This window comes from Onychomys torridus, chromosome 16 (assembly GCF_903995425.1).
Source record: "Onychomys torridus chromosome 16, mOncTor1.1, whole genome shotgun sequence".
Classification (NCBI taxonomy): Eukaryota; Metazoa; Chordata; class Mammalia; order Rodentia; family Cricetidae; genus Onychomys; species Onychomys torridus.
The window spans coordinates 63,694,079-63,708,754 of NC_050458.1; the positions used below are offsets into that span (position 1 = coordinate 63,694,079).

Here is a 14,676-nt window from a genome sequence, read left to right on the forward strand (position 1 = left end):
TTTTTATTTGTCGTTTAAAAACAAACTTTGAAGAAGCAAAATCCAAAACTTGCCCTTTGCCTCTCGCAACATAAATTATGTACAGTTCAGAATGATCGCTGATACAAAACATGCCAAGGACAGGGGCGCTGGGGGTGGAGGAAGAGAGAGCGCTTTAAAAAAGGGAACCATTTCATCCGTTGTTACGAAGGACCAACCTTGCTGTACAGGATACACACAACACAAAATAAAGTTCTTCACGGGATTCACACTTGTCAGCGATTTATTTTTTTAAAAAGGGGGAGGGTCCTGGAGGTGAGGGTAGACGGTAAAAGGGAAAAACTGAAATTGAGTATGTGCAAGTGTAAACCAACCCAAAGTACAAACACGGGGGTGGGATTTTGATGCAATTATACAGGCGGGGTACTTTAAAAAAAAACAAACAAACAAAAACCAACAACCAAAATTCCAACCTTGTAGCGTGGGTCTGAGTTATAGTTTATATAAAAATTAAAAACTGTATAAGGTTTCTTCACTAAATTCTACAGGACTATCGGATACCTAGCATATGCTTACAAAGTCTGCCCCTTCTCCTTTCCCAGTTCTAGGGCCCAAGCCCCAACCAGAGCCTGACTCACAGGAGACAAATCTCCCCCACCTAGTGCCTAGACCTTTCAGCTCTGTGGCTTTGGGGACAGCAGCCCAGTCTTCCCACTGTCTGATCTAATTACAATGGTTTCTGTGGGAGCGTGTGGGGGAGCTGTCGTTCTCTTAAACATTTGCAGCTTGAAACAGTTGAGGAAGCAGCTTTAAAAAAAAAAAAAAAAAAAAAAAAAAAGCCAGGAAAAAAACAAAAAACAAAAAAAAAACCTCCCTACCCCCATCAATCCACAATCCCCCAAATTTAAAACAAAACAAAAACCTAAAATCACAACAGCAATCGTGCTACCCTCAGCAGGCCTGCTCATTTGCCACCATCAAGCCCATCTCTACAATCCAGATATCTGATTCTTGGAAATATTAATTACAAAATGCCCTTTGCCCACAGCCCCCACGAGAGAACTGCATATAAGCTTCATCTTCATCCCCATGGCTCCCTACAGAGAGCAGTCTGAGGCCTCACACACCCTTACCCTACACCACCCCCAGGAAGAGGTTTAACTGCAGCACAAGCTTGGGCAGAAAGAGGAAGGAAAAAGGAAGATCGGGGACCCATCACCCTCTGGCTCCCCCTGGGGCCAGCTTACTTTTGTGCGTTATATCATAGTCCAACTATACAACCGGGGTGAGGATCACCCAGCTTCTCTCTATACCCCCACCTTACAGCAGTCACAGCCAGGGGGTGGGAAAGGGGGGTGAGGAAAGGGCGGTAGGTTGGGTAGTGGAGGGGGCCCCCCCACAAGGGGAGCTCCATGTGTCCGCCCCACACCCCCCTACCATTTATAAACTGGTTTTGTAAAAAGAAAATAGATATATTTATATAGAATATATAAAGCACAAAAATTAGTAGTTTTACATTTGCTCTCCCCGGGGGTTGGGGGAGAGGGGAGGGTTCTCACCTCCAGCCGGCTCCCCCATGCCCCACAAGACTATGTACAACCCCATGTATAAATAGATAAATACCCCCCACCCTCCCCGCGCTGACACTAAGCTCCCCACCCCCACATCACCACCCATTCCCACCAGACCAGCAGCAGTTTGGTGACTGAGGGAAAGTGAGAGCTCTGGGCCACACCCTGCCTCACTGGGTATGGGCATGCCACACAGGGATAGCCCTCACCCTACCCCCCAAACCCCATCCAGGGGCTGGAGGGCAAATGGGCTAAGGATGAGGCTGGGAAAACAGGAGAGAGAGATCCTGGTCCTAGGTTTAGCACACCCCCTCCTGCCTCCATGTCCAGATGGAGAAGGAAGTTCTAGAGCAACTAGGGACCAGTCATCCCCAATCTTCATCACCATTTGCCTCAACCACCATCCCATGCCCATCATTAAAAACAAAGATGGATTTTTGTTGTTGTTATTGTTGTTGCTTCCTCCTCCTACCCCCCTTTCCACCCACTAGAAGAGGGCAGTGAGGTGGGGGACAGAGTTGGGGCAGTAGGGGGCTTGGAGAGGGTCTCACATTTCAAAACAGCAAAAAATCCAACACTTAAATGAGGTAGGTGTGGGTGCGGGGTCTCCTTGCCCGGCTTGCCCAGCTTGCCCTCCTGGGCATCTGGATGCCTCTTTCCCATCATGTTGCATTTGTCAGAGTGGAAAACAAGGAAACACAACCCACAGAGAGACAGAGACACAGAGGAAAGAGGGAGACAGAGACAGAAGAGAGGAAGGGACGGGGGCGAGGGCAGGGGCAGGACCCGGCAGGCAGGGCCAGGGGTGGGACCCGGCCTTTGGGATTGTCAAGCTTTTAGTCAAGTCTCTTTGCAGCCTTGAGTTGGGCCAGAGAGGCCAGTGGAGGCAGCAGGGCTGTGAGGCCCGGCCACACATCCTCCTCCTCCCTCCCTGCTGCCTCCCAGACACTTCTGGGTAGTTCCCGGCCCATATCCCCTCAAACCTGAGATGCCCAGTGGCTGCTTCTGTCTGTCCCCTCCTGGAGCTGGGGGCAGAGATGCCAGCCTAAGGGCCGGTGGCAGGGAAGAAGGTTGTCCCTGGTGCCCAGGGTGGGCTTGGCCTAGGGCCCTCTGCCCCAGCCTCCTGCTCCAGGGGCTCTGGTCGGCTGGCAGCCCCAGCCCTGGGTCCTAGCTCTGGCTGCTACCGCTCTTCCCCCTCATCCCTTTCAGGGAAGAGGTGGGGGGTGGGGGGTTCCCCTGCCTGGTAGCCTCAAAGCTTCTTAGTTCATCCATTTCCGACAGTTCCAGGCTCCACAGTGACAGGGGATCTTGTGCTGATCATCCTCGAAATCAAACTGATAGTCATAGGTCAGCTGGAAAGAAAGGAGGACAGGATCAAGGTGAGGAAGGGGGGGGGGGGCAAGATGCCATCTGAGGGCAGGAGCCTTGGAATCCAACTCCTAGGCAATGGCAGAGGAGGAGAGGAGGACTGCTCTGTGACAGTACAGGAGGCCCTCTCACCTCCTCTCCTTTGGGGATCCGCCGGCTGGAGATGATGATGATCTTGTCCTCCTTGTCAAATGTTACAACCTCTGCTACACAGTTAGGGGCACAGGAGTGGTTAATGTACCTGGATGGCAGGAGAGTCAACGTCAGTGATGCCAGGCCGCACCCAGGAAGTGGCCACTGGAGACACTCGGGCCTTCCTTGCTCACCTGGCAGGGCCTCCAGTCAACGTAGCGTCAATCACGTGTTCATTGTTTATCCGGAACATGTAGATGCCTCGGTTCTAGACAGGCAGAAGTCAGGGAAGGCACAAAAATCGGCTTATCTGACACCATCAAATTCCTCCCGCCTTCTCCCTCCCTCCAACTGTCTCCTGGACCCAACCCTGCCCCGTGCTCCTTGGCAGAGGAGGGTGGACTCGACCACACCACTCCCCAGCCACCCTGAAGTACCTGCTCCTCGTAGATTTTCTCCCGCCGATTGGCCACCTCGTTGCGGATGATGGTGCCAATGTACTCGATGACCATCGTGTGCTTTTCTAGGTCCTTGGCTGCATAGAGCCCTAGGCCCTGGATACGGGAGCGAGCCAGGTAAACATTGTTCTTCCACTCAGTGCGCAGGCGCCGGTACTGGGATGACTTGGAGTGCACGAACTGCTTGCTGTAGGGGGTGTTGGTCTCGCCTGTGAAGGTGCTCTGATATGCCTTAGACATGCTGGTGCTGTTCAAGGTATGGGGCCTGGGAGGTGATAGAGTCCATGACAAGACAGGCCAAGCCTTCATCGCCTGCCTCCTCCAGGGGGCATGTACTACAAGCAAGGGCTTGCTGCCTTGAGAATGCAGTGCAAGCACCTGGGTCTTAGCTTAGAAGAGGAAGTAACCAGCCACTGGGACCCTTCTGGACATCCTAGGTAGCAGAGACCACCCAGGATAAGGAGTAGGTAGAGAGAGGGAAGAAGTACCAGTTCCCCGACACTGAGCTTGCTGCCCCATCTCATACTGGCTACCACCCCCTGGCAACCATGCTCAAGGCCACACAAGATCTTGGTGGTCTTCCCTAGAATTTAAGCTGATGGCTTGTTCCATCATCTGAGTCCTACGTCCTGCACATGCCATAGACCCTGAAAAATGGGGCCACCTGTACTACAGGGGCTGGATCTGAGTTTTAGGGGGCTGTGAATTCAGCCTGATGGTATCCTGGCCTTTCTTCAGACCGTCCTGCTCTGCGGCACAGCACTGGGCTGTGTCGACGGCTCAGGGCAGGGGAAGGACTGCTGCCTGTGTGGTGGCAGCCTCCACCACCCTGGGGCACCAGTGCAGGGGACGGACAGCTGCCTGTGTGTGGCAGCCTTCACCACCCTGGGGCACCAGTGCAGGGGACGGACAGCTGCCTGTGTGGTGGCAGCCTCCACCACCCTGGGGCACCAGTGCAGGGGACGGACAGCTGCCTGTGTGTGGCAGCCTTCACCACCCTGGGGCACCAGTGCAGGGGACGGACAGCTGCCTGTGTGTGGCAGCCTTCACCACCCTGGGGCACCAGTGCAGGGGAAGGACAGCTGCCTGTGTGTGGCAGCCTTCACCACCCTGGGGCACCAGTGCAGGGGAAGGACAGCTGCCTGTGTGTGGCAGCCTTCACCACCCTGGGGCACAAGCCAGTCTCGCTCAGAGCAGTGGTTTTCAAACGCCTGGGGTGCTTTTCTATTTTATGTAGTACAATTTCTTTTCTTCAGCAAAGTGTTGATTGCAACTCCAATCCATAGGTAAAATTGGAATTCCTCTGGCTAAATCCAGTCTGAGGAAGGTGAAGTCAGACAAAGCAGGGCAAGTCTGCTCACTGGCTTCGGTGGTCTGGGGCGCGGGGGACACACGGACTTTGAGTTTGAAAACCACTGTTGTAGAGCGTCAAGGACTAGGTTAACTAAAGGTAAAGTGTTCAGTGTTCGATGACAGCCTTCGAGCCACCAAAGGCCTTCTTCATGGAGAGCCCGGCTACCATGGATTCTGCCTCCCTCTACCCAAGGACCAAGGTTAGGCTCCTGTGGTACACCGAAAGACCAGCAACCCACAATGAGAGGAGAGTCTAGTCCCAGCTGTGTGACCTTTATCTAGTCACGCAGTCTTTCTGGGCCTCAGTTTTCTCAGCTATAAAATGGGGTCATACCACCTGCCCTACCTACCTCATAAGGTTGTTGTGAGGATCAAATGAGATAATGGATGTGAAAACGCTTTGAAAAAAAAAGTATAAAGTGCTATACAAATGTAAGATTGTATTATTTTTCTATAATACTAATTATTTCTAAACCGACTCAGCTTTGGAAAGGGATGGTGACCCTAGCATTCATGGGGTGTCTGAGGTTTGGGAGTATCACCGGCCCCTCTGGAAGCAAGACCAAAGAAGAAAGAAGTGACCAGCTCCCGTACATCTCCATTGTCTACCAAGAACCTCCCAGCAGCCATTCCCAGGGTACCCAAGAGGGCTCTGTCCTGTATTCCTGGTCAACCCAGCACACCAGTGACGTTTGTGTACCTCTAACCAGGTCTAGGGTGACTCCCCCAGTTCTTGGAAAAGACTCTGATCTGCACCTCAAACCCCCACAATGTAGCCAGACGGTCCTACCCACAGCCACAGCCACAGCCCCTGGCCCTGGCCGCACAAGCTCACCGTTTGTAGTGTGTGAGGATTTTAGGTTCTGATCTAGCGCAGCCGGTGGGGTTGATCATGAGTGGTAGTTCCATCAGGGGGTGGCGCCCATAGCGGAATAAATAGTTCTGACAGCTCTCCACCCCAGGTAGCTGCGGGCACAGGGAGCTTGCCTTAGCTCCTCTGAAGCAGGACCAAGACTCCCAGTGCCCACCTCGCCGCCGCAGCTCTGCGCTCCTGCTTACCGACTCAGCTATGCGGAGCACGGCGTGCACAGTCAGCCCGAAGAGCTCTTCGCCCTTCAGGTACTCGGGGAAGAGCCTCAGCATGTCTGCTTCTTTCCTCATGGCCGCCACAGGTTCGATGATTCGGTTCCATACGGCTGGGGGTGAATGAGACAGACCGCGCTCTAGGACCACACTGCTTACTGATCGCCAGCCCATAACCCCATTCCTGAGCTCGGCTTTCCGCCATCTGACTGCCCCTCCCCATGACTCTTCAGGACCCACTCCCGGTTTCCTAGTCCCAGAAGCTTCAATTTTGGAGGGGAATGACAAGCACAGGTCCCAGAGACCCAGCAGGAGCCACAGTTCCTACTGAACAAATACACATGCTTTGGAGTTGAGAAGATGATGTTCAAGTCTGAGCACTGGCTATGGGACTTAAGCCAAATACCCAAGTCTCCTCACAAGACTTGGTCACGGTACGTCTACGGTGCATAATGACAGTGTTCACCTTCTAGGGCTGCGTGGACAAAACCACCTGAATGATCATCCTACTAACGGATCTGTGACTCATAGGACATGCTCAACAAAATATACTTCCTGCTGCTTGATTTATCATCAACATAGAAATAAAGATACAAAGGAATGGCCTCAGCAATTAAGATCAATGGCTGCTCTTCCAAAGGACCCAGGTTCATTCAGTTCCCAGCAACCTATAAGCCTACTCACAACTGTTTTCAACTCTAGTCTCAGGAACTCCAATACACTCTCTTTTGGCCTCCATGGGCACTAAATGCATGAGATACACAGACATACATGCAGGCAAAACACTCATACACACAAAACTTAAAATTTAAAAAAACCCTTTAGGGGGTAGGGTAGGGCTGTAGCTCAATGGTGTAAGTTTGCCTAGCACATCCTGAGTCCTGGGTTTTATCCCCAGTACCACAAAAACAAAATTCTAAAAGGGATTTTACATATGGTAAAAAAGAGGGAATTTGGAACTGTGTATAACAGACAACAGCATCTCAAAACATCACTGTTGAACTGGGCGGTGGTGGCACACGCCTTTAATCCCAGCACTTAGGAGGCAGAGACAGTCGGCCCTCTGAGTTTGAGGCCAGCCTGGTCTACAGAGCAAGTTTCAGGACAGGCAGGGTTACACAGTCTCAAAAAACAAACAAACAAAAAACATACACACAAAAACTACATCATTTAATCTACCAAGGTTAGGGGGAAAAGCTAACCACAAAACTTTTTCTTTTGAGAAAAGGTCTCCTGCAGCCCAGGCTGGCTTCCAGTTTGCTATATAGCTAAGGATGTGACCTTGAACTCAGGATCTTCCTGCCTTAATCTCCCAAGTATTGGTATTACAGGGTTGAGGACCATGCTTGGCTAAGAAAATATTTTAAATTGCAAGGTATTTAAAGTGCCTGAGTAAGGCAGAATCCCAGTATTTTTGAGTTTTCAAGACACCATGCCACTTGAGGTAGGGGCTACATAAAAGCTGTCCAGCTTTCTGACGCTGTAAACTGACTCCTGAGAAACACCTGCCCAATCCCATTCTAGTGCTCACCTTGGGGAGAGGCATCAGTGAAGACCAGGTCTTCTAAACCCTGCTCAATGACTTTGATCACAAACTCCGGCCGTCCATTATTCTCACTGATGGAGCAGCGGTAGCAGCAGCGGCGATTGTTGGTCCGAAGACTCCAGTAGATGCGAGTGGCCTCGTAGCCCACAGGATAGAGGGCCGTGGCACTGTGGAAGTCAGCCATCTGGTGTGGGAGCAGCTGTCCAATGGCATGGAACACAAGGCCGCCTACTCGGAACATGTGCAGCCGCTCACCCCGCTGGATGATGCTGGCGATCTGCTTCACCTCGTCCCGTTCAATGTAGACCCTCCGGAAGACAGCAAAGGAGCTCAGTTCCTGCTCACAAGGCCCCTTGATCTTGTGCATCGGACACAGCATGGTCTTGTCCTTGAAGAACATGCACTTAGCACGGATGGCACAGGCAAAGTGGTAGACACTGGGGCAGCGCATGCGGTTGCAGCTGCTGGTGGCGCCAGTTCGCTGGCACAGGGAGCACTTGGTCAGCAGTCCTCGGTGCAGGGCCACCTCCACGTTCATCAGCGCCCCACCCTGGGTTTCATACACCTCCGTGGACCACAGGGCACAGTTGAGGTGTACCCAGAGGTCCAGGTCAAGGTTGAGGAGGCGGGCAGGCCCATCAGTGGCGCCATCTCCCTCTTCATGACAGAAGCAACATCGGCGCATGTCTCGAGGCACCTTGTTTGGTCTCAAGGCTGTCCCGAGCTGCTCCATGAACTCTGCCACTTCCCGTTCGTCCTCTTGCCGCCCGCTGCCCTTCTGGATGGTAAGCAGAGGTCGCAGCCTCTTCCAGCGTACCCCTTTCCACCTTTTGAGGCGTGGGGGACGAGAGTCTTCGCTCTCTTCCGGGGGCCGGGCTCGGGGTTTGGGCCGGGCAGATTCAGGGGATGAAGCCAGTGGTGGAGGCGAAGGGATTGGCGGCGGCCCAGCAGAGGGCTCAGCCTGAAGTTCAACCAGGGGCTCGGCGGGGGGGGCTGGCGGGAGAAGGTGCCAAAGGGGACGGAGGTGGGGACGGTTCCTCAGGAGGTGGGGCGGAGAGCTGCCTCACATCCAGGTTGGAGACATTGCAGGTGTAGCTGTGCTGGGTGGATGGCTCTGGGGCAGAACTCTCCTAAGAGAGGGCACCCTGGTGTTAGTTCTTCAGCTCACTAGCCCCTCCCTCCCTCCTGACCAGACTCCACTCCCTCAAAAGTCTTCTTTGCCCTGGGAGCACCTTCTTCCTAAAACTGACCCCTCCCCTCTACCCTTCCCCCCAGACCCACCTGTTTCAGGAGGCTCAAGATGTCTAACTGGCTCTTGAGGGTGTAGCCAGGCAACACAGCATCAAACTGCCTTAGCCAATCAGGTCCAGTGTCTGGGCCCCTGCCACTCAAACCTTTTTCTTTCCCACCTGTAGAAAGGAAAGGGTCAGTCCTTCCACCAGAACTCTTCTCGGATCTGAAAGTGGTCTCCTGCTCTACTCACCAGGACCCTCGGCTTCCACCTTCTTAGGCTCCAGGCCAGCGCGGGCAGGGCTGTCTGGGAACAGCACCTCGTAGGAGTTGGGTATCTTCATGCTCAGTAGCTCTGCTACTGCTACCATCACACCATTCAGATTCTGCTGGGGCGGAAGAAAGGATGGGAGAAACCAGCAGCATCTTCAGTGAGCCCTACCGCACGCGGTGGCCACTGCTCCCCATTCACTCCCGCTCTCCTCACACCACCGTTCCCAGACCACGACAGGGACACAGGAGCTCCACAGAGGAAATGACATTGTAGATGTTTGCCATCTGAACCGTTTTCCAACTTTCTTTGACCATAGAACCTGCAGCAGGGTCCCCCAAGTGCAACTGGAGGAGAGCGGTCTGGTAGCATTTGTCAGTGTGTGGGCTGACTGTCTTTAACAACGGATGACGAGCCCTATGAGAACCGGCTTTCCTTGCTCAGCCCCACAGTGCCCAGGCCAGTCTTTCAAACAAAGCAAGTGCTCAGGACAAGTATTTGGACAGTTGAAATTTTTTTTTCTTCTTAAATCCAGACAAGCTCTGAAGAATGCCCTCTCACCCAAGTTCTCCTTGGCCTCAAGGTTCCCCTAGAACATACCTTGGCGGCGGCAGCAGAGACTGTCAGCATGACTGACACCTCACTTCCTTTGCCTTTTTCCCAAGCTGCAGCAGGCAGCTTTCCGGGGACCTCCAGGTCAAGGGCCCCATAAGGTTTTGTATCTGGGAAGACTGGATGAGAGAGAGAAACTGAACGTCACTCTCCGCCACAACCCTAGCCCCTCACTTCTGACAACCCAGCCACACTGGGCCTGCCCAGGCCATGAGCAGCGCTTACCAGGGATGCTGGCGCGGGGGATGATAGGGATGACAGGAGAGAGGGACCGATTGTCCCGCTCCCACCGGCCAGAGCCCAGCTGTGGAAAGCGTGGGGCCTCTTCCCCAAGGATGCTCTCAGGGGACGACGCCGGCACGATGCTGTCAGGAGAGTCACTGTCCTCATCACTCTCCATCCTGAAGGCCAAATGCAAGCAGACGTTGGTACAGCCACAGGGATTCTCCCTCTCAACAGCAGAGATCAGGAGGTGTAGCCGGAACTGAAACCTGCCCCATCTGCCCGCCACCCTATGCCCCACCTGACATCCTCAGTCTGATTGTGAGGGGGTGTGGGCAGAGCAGCCAGCAGGTCTAAACTCTTCACCTCTGCAGCATCTGAGGGGCGGAGGGAGTAGAGGTCAAGGTGAGTGGAGAGTCAGTGATGCTGTCCCCAGCATTCCAGGTCCAGCTAGCTACTGTGACCAACTATCTACTCAACTAACAGTCTGTGGCAGGAGCACTGCAGACACGCATTGAGCCTTCCTTGTGTGCCATACTGACTTAAAGACAGGGTCTCACTCACGTAGCACAGTCTAGCTGACTTCAAACTCTTAAGCCCTGTTGCCGTGCTTCTCCGGTTTTGGCTGGGATCATAAGTCATCATAACACTTTATTTAAGTCTTTTTAATAACTATTATGGTGAACTTTATAGTATCCAGTTTATAGAGGGGAAATCAAGGTTCACACAAGTCAAGCTACTTGGTCTAAGTAACACAGCTAAGTACACTCATGTGCTGGAGTTCAAATGTGGGTTAGACTGTGGCTTCACATCCACGAATGCTGGACTGTTTGCTCTCACAGAACTTCACTCAGATTCACCTTGCTACCAACCTCCCCTGTTGCCTTTGCAACAGACTCTAGAAGCCCATCACTGGGCCCTTCCCTCCAAATGTCTACTGTGTAAGCGCCCAAGGCAGGATGCCACCCATTTATTTCTGATACTGAGTGGCTACCAGGATACCACTCATGCCCGCCACTCATCCACCAAATCCCACTGGGAAAGAGAAATCAGCTTCTCACTTACCCCTCAATGTTCCTTCAGTGTCCTGGGCAGAGGCTGAATCCTTGGGGTGCTCCCCCAGCTCGTCAGAGGGAGTAACACCATTCACCATCTTCTGCTGCACCGATGGGGGTGGGGTGGGGGGCAGCGACGAGGGTGGTGTCGGCGGGTTACTCAGGTTATTCTGGGGGGTGGGGTGGGTGTTGTGTGCAAGATGGCAGAGGGAGACTGGTATAATCTCCTGGCCCCACACTACATCAGCATTTTCCTCCAGTCTTTCATCCCTACCTCCAACCCCAAGAATTTTATTACTCCCCAAAAGCATTGTCATTTTTCTGACCTTGGTGAGCAGCTGAGAATAGTAGTCAGGGCCGGTGTGTAGAGCCCCACTTCCAAAGGCCCCCCTGAGCTGGCTCTGCCCACTGACTAGGCAGCTGCTGCCAAAGGGAGCAAAGAGGCTAAAATTGGCGGTGATGGTAGGCTCCGTCAGGGGCAGCTGGGACAGTTCCTAGGAGGGACAAGATAACAAAGCTGGGAAGCTGCAGCGGTCATAGCTTTCCCCTCCGACAGCAGGCTGCCCATCCCCCGCCGGCGGGGGGCGGGTGCTGGGGACCGCTGGACTGGCTCCTCGGAGATCACCTGTTTGAGCTGTTTCAGCAAGGCCTCGTTGGCCCTGACCCCATCTTCTTTCCGAAGCTTCTTTCGGGAGCTCACCAACCTGTCGCTTGTCTTCTGTACCCGCTTGGACTTCACTGTCAAAGGCTTTCTTGTGGCTGCATCCTAAACCAGAGAAGCCCTGTGATGGGTGCTGCTCTTACCTAGTCTGACCTAGCCCTGCCCATCTGACCTCCATAATTATAGGTTTCACTGTCACACCTCGCTAGCCACAGCACTCACCTCTCTGCTGCTGGAAGGACCCTGTAGTTTCTGCTCCAGCCCCGACAGCTTGCTGTCAATGTGTCCATTGACCTCAGATCGAGGCCCCTCAGGCCCCCGCCCAGTACCAAGTTGCACATTCTTTGCCCGTAGAAGCTTCTGCAAGAGCAGATGCCCAGCCTCTGAGCGGGAGCCTGCTAGCAGAAGGTGGTTGCTGGTGCCTGGTGTGCCTACTGGCTCCCCATTGGCCTCCCTTTTCAATGCCTGTGCACCCAGGGCACAGGGCTCTTCCCGAGGCTCCTGCTTGATGCTGAGTTGGGGTGGCTCATGTACCACCTGTCCATTCACCTGCTCCAGATGCCCAGATACCAGGCTGCTCTGCTCTGGCTTCTGGGCTTCCGTTAGGTTGTCTGAGGGGTCCCAAGGTCCCAGCCCCTTGCCAAAAAATGTATCTGCAAGCTGGGCAGCCACAGGTGAGACCCTCCCAGGAGGCAGCTCCAAGGTTGGCCCCGGGGGCTTTGGAGTCCCTGGATGGGTAGGGGTTAGCTGGGTACTGGGAGAAGGTAATTGTGAAGGTCTCTTTGGCTCTTGGGGACTGGATGGTGGAGGTGGGGGGTGGACAGGGCCAAGCACTGGTCCTGTGGATAAGGCTCCTTGCGGGACAGGGAGCCGGGGTGGGCCCTGAGGTCTAGGCCCTGCCCCTAGCTCCTGGAGGGGTGCAGTCTGAGATGCAGAAAAACCCCCAGGTTGAGGTTGGCAGCCCAAGAGGCCCTGGAGAGGAGAGGGCTGGGTCCCAGGTTCCTGGATGGGCGGGGTCTGGCGCACTGCCTGACTCTGCTGCTGCAGCTGCCGCTGCATGAGGAGCGTCTGTAGCTGTTGCTGCTGCTGCGGGCTCAGGTGCCGCAGCTGCGGACTTTTGGCCAGGACTCCTTGGAGCTGTGCTCGAAGTTGACCCACTGTAGGCATGACTCCAACCCCAGGAAGACCCTGCGCAGACTGAGGGACAGGGCCTGATTTGGGAGGCTGTGGCCCCGTATTGTTCTGAATGGGCCGATCTAGCCCAAGGGGCTGTTGGGAGCCCAGAAGGTTCTGAGCCATAGGCCCAGGCTGCTCCCCTAAGGGAACAGAGGGCTGGGTCAGCAGGTGGGGTGCAGATGGGGCCTCGGAAGAGGATCCACTCCCCAGCTGCTGCCCATGGTTTCCTCCACCCGCTGTGTGGAGCAAGTTAACTTGCTGTTGGGGTTGTCCTGGGAGCCTCAGTGGTGGCTGCAGCTGCATTGAGGCGGGCTGAGACTGGGCCTGGGATTGGACAAGTAGGAGTTGTGAGTCTCCGGAAATGGAGGGCTTTACCTCCCCTGGTTCAACAGACATTGACTCAGGTGTAGCCCCCACTGCTAGTGGCCCTCCTTGATGTGTTGAGGGTCCCTCAGGGACCTCTGAAGGAAGCGATGTCTCTGCAATGTTTTGTTCCTTGCCTGTCAGGAGGAGGGTTGGGCCTAGGGCTCCAGAGCTAGAAAAGTGTTGAAGAGGTTTGGCTGGCATGCCAGGGCCAAGTGTCACCTGCTGCTGCTGCTGCTGCTGCTGCTGCTGAGGAGATAGCAAAGTTCGATTTTGACTCAAGAGGCCCATCTGCTGCTGCTGCTGAAGATGTTGCTGCTGCTGTTGCTGCTGTTGCTGCTGAAGATGTTGCTGCTGCTGCTGCTGCTGCTGAAGATGTGGCTGTTGCTGCTGCTGCTGCTGAAGATGTGGCTGTTGCTGCTGCTGCTGGAGCTGTTGCTGCTGCTGAAGATGTTGCTGCTGCTGTTGCTGCTGCTGCTGGAGCTGTTGCTGCTGCTGCTGTTGCTGCTGCTGCTGCTGGAGCTGTTGCTGCTGCTGAAGATGTTGCTGTTGTTGCTGGTGCAGCTGCTGAAGGTGCAGCTGTTGCTGCTGCAGCTGCTGCTGCTGCTGCTGTTGCTGCAAGGAGCCCAACGTTGGAGCACTCATTTTGGGCTGTCCAGCATGTGACATCATTCCTTGCTGAAGATGGGAAAGGCCTGTCATAGAGCCCTGTTGTTGGTGCTGCTGGGCCGTGAGCAGTCGGTGACCCATAAGGCTGTGACCCTGCTGCGAGAGCTGAGGGGAACTCAGCACCCTGGACTGAGTCATAAGCACCTGTCTGTGAGGGCCCTGAGGACCCAAAGCTCCAGAGTGCTGCTGCTGCAGCACTGCAACCTGGCCAGGACCCAGCACGCCCTGGGAGCCCTGTGACTGCGGGGGGGACAACTGTTGCACCAGGAGGCCCTGGTGGTTGCTGGGAGGCAGAAGGCCCTGAGGCTTGGGACCCAGAGTCTGGTTCTGTACTCCAGGGGGACCCTGCTGCTGCTGTTGGACTGCCACCTGCCCTAAGAGGTGCTGCTGCTGCTGCTGCTGCAATTTCTGGGCCAGCTGCATTCGCTGCTGCTGCAGCTGAAGTTGCCGTTCCTGTAAAAGCCTTGAGTCAGGTCCAAGGCTTCGCAGAGCAAGATTACCAGGGAAGAAGCTCCCTGAGGGACCAGTCAAGGATCCAGCCACACCAGGATGCTGCGGCTGCTGCGGCTGCTGCTGCTGCTGCTGCTGCTGCTGCTGCTGGGCCAAGGCAGTATTGAGGAATGGACCACCAGGCTGTCCAGGGAGTACCATACCTCCCGGAGGCAGGCGAAGACCTCCAGCTTGCCCACCCGGAGGTGGCTGTGGTGGCTGTAATCCATGGCCAGGGAGCAGCTGGCCAGGGAGCTTGGTGAGTACCCGAGAACCCTGAGAAGGGCTGAGAGCCAGTACAGCTGAGTGCTGCTGCTGCTGCTGCTGCTGCTGCTGTTGCTGCTGCTGCTGCTGCTGCTTGTTGCGATATTCTGCCATGAGATTCGTGTGCTCCTTCTGCTGTTTCCGGACCTAACGTTGGAGGGTTGGAGAGGTCAG

General features: G+C 54.6%; 1 protein-coding gene across 1 annotated transcript in view; it reads right to left on the reverse strand.

Moving 5' to 3' along the window:
• Positions 1–825: 825 nt before the first annotated feature.
• Positions 826–14,676, reverse strand: part of Kmt2d (lysine methyltransferase 2D) — a 38,948-nt gene continuing 25,097 nt past the window's right edge. The window contains 17 exon segments of the mRNA XM_036207810.1: positions 826–2,902; positions 3,051–3,159; positions 3,245–3,318; positions 3,488–3,773; positions 5,697–5,827; positions 5,921–6,057; positions 7,476–8,481; positions 8,483–8,620; positions 8,772–8,899; positions 8,974–9,106; positions 9,592–9,722; positions 9,829–10,004; positions 10,127–10,202; positions 10,891–11,050; positions 11,207–11,374; positions 11,506–11,646; positions 11,764–14,649. Coding sequence (XP_036063703.1) covers positions 2,810–2,902; positions 3,051–3,159; positions 3,245–3,318; positions 3,488–3,773; positions 5,697–5,827; positions 5,921–6,057; positions 7,476–8,481; positions 8,483–8,620; positions 8,772–8,899; positions 8,974–9,106; positions 9,592–9,722; positions 9,829–10,004; positions 10,127–10,202; positions 10,891–11,050; positions 11,207–11,374; positions 11,506–11,646; positions 11,764–14,649 — 5,973 coding nt within the window. The 3' untranslated portion in view covers positions 826–2,809.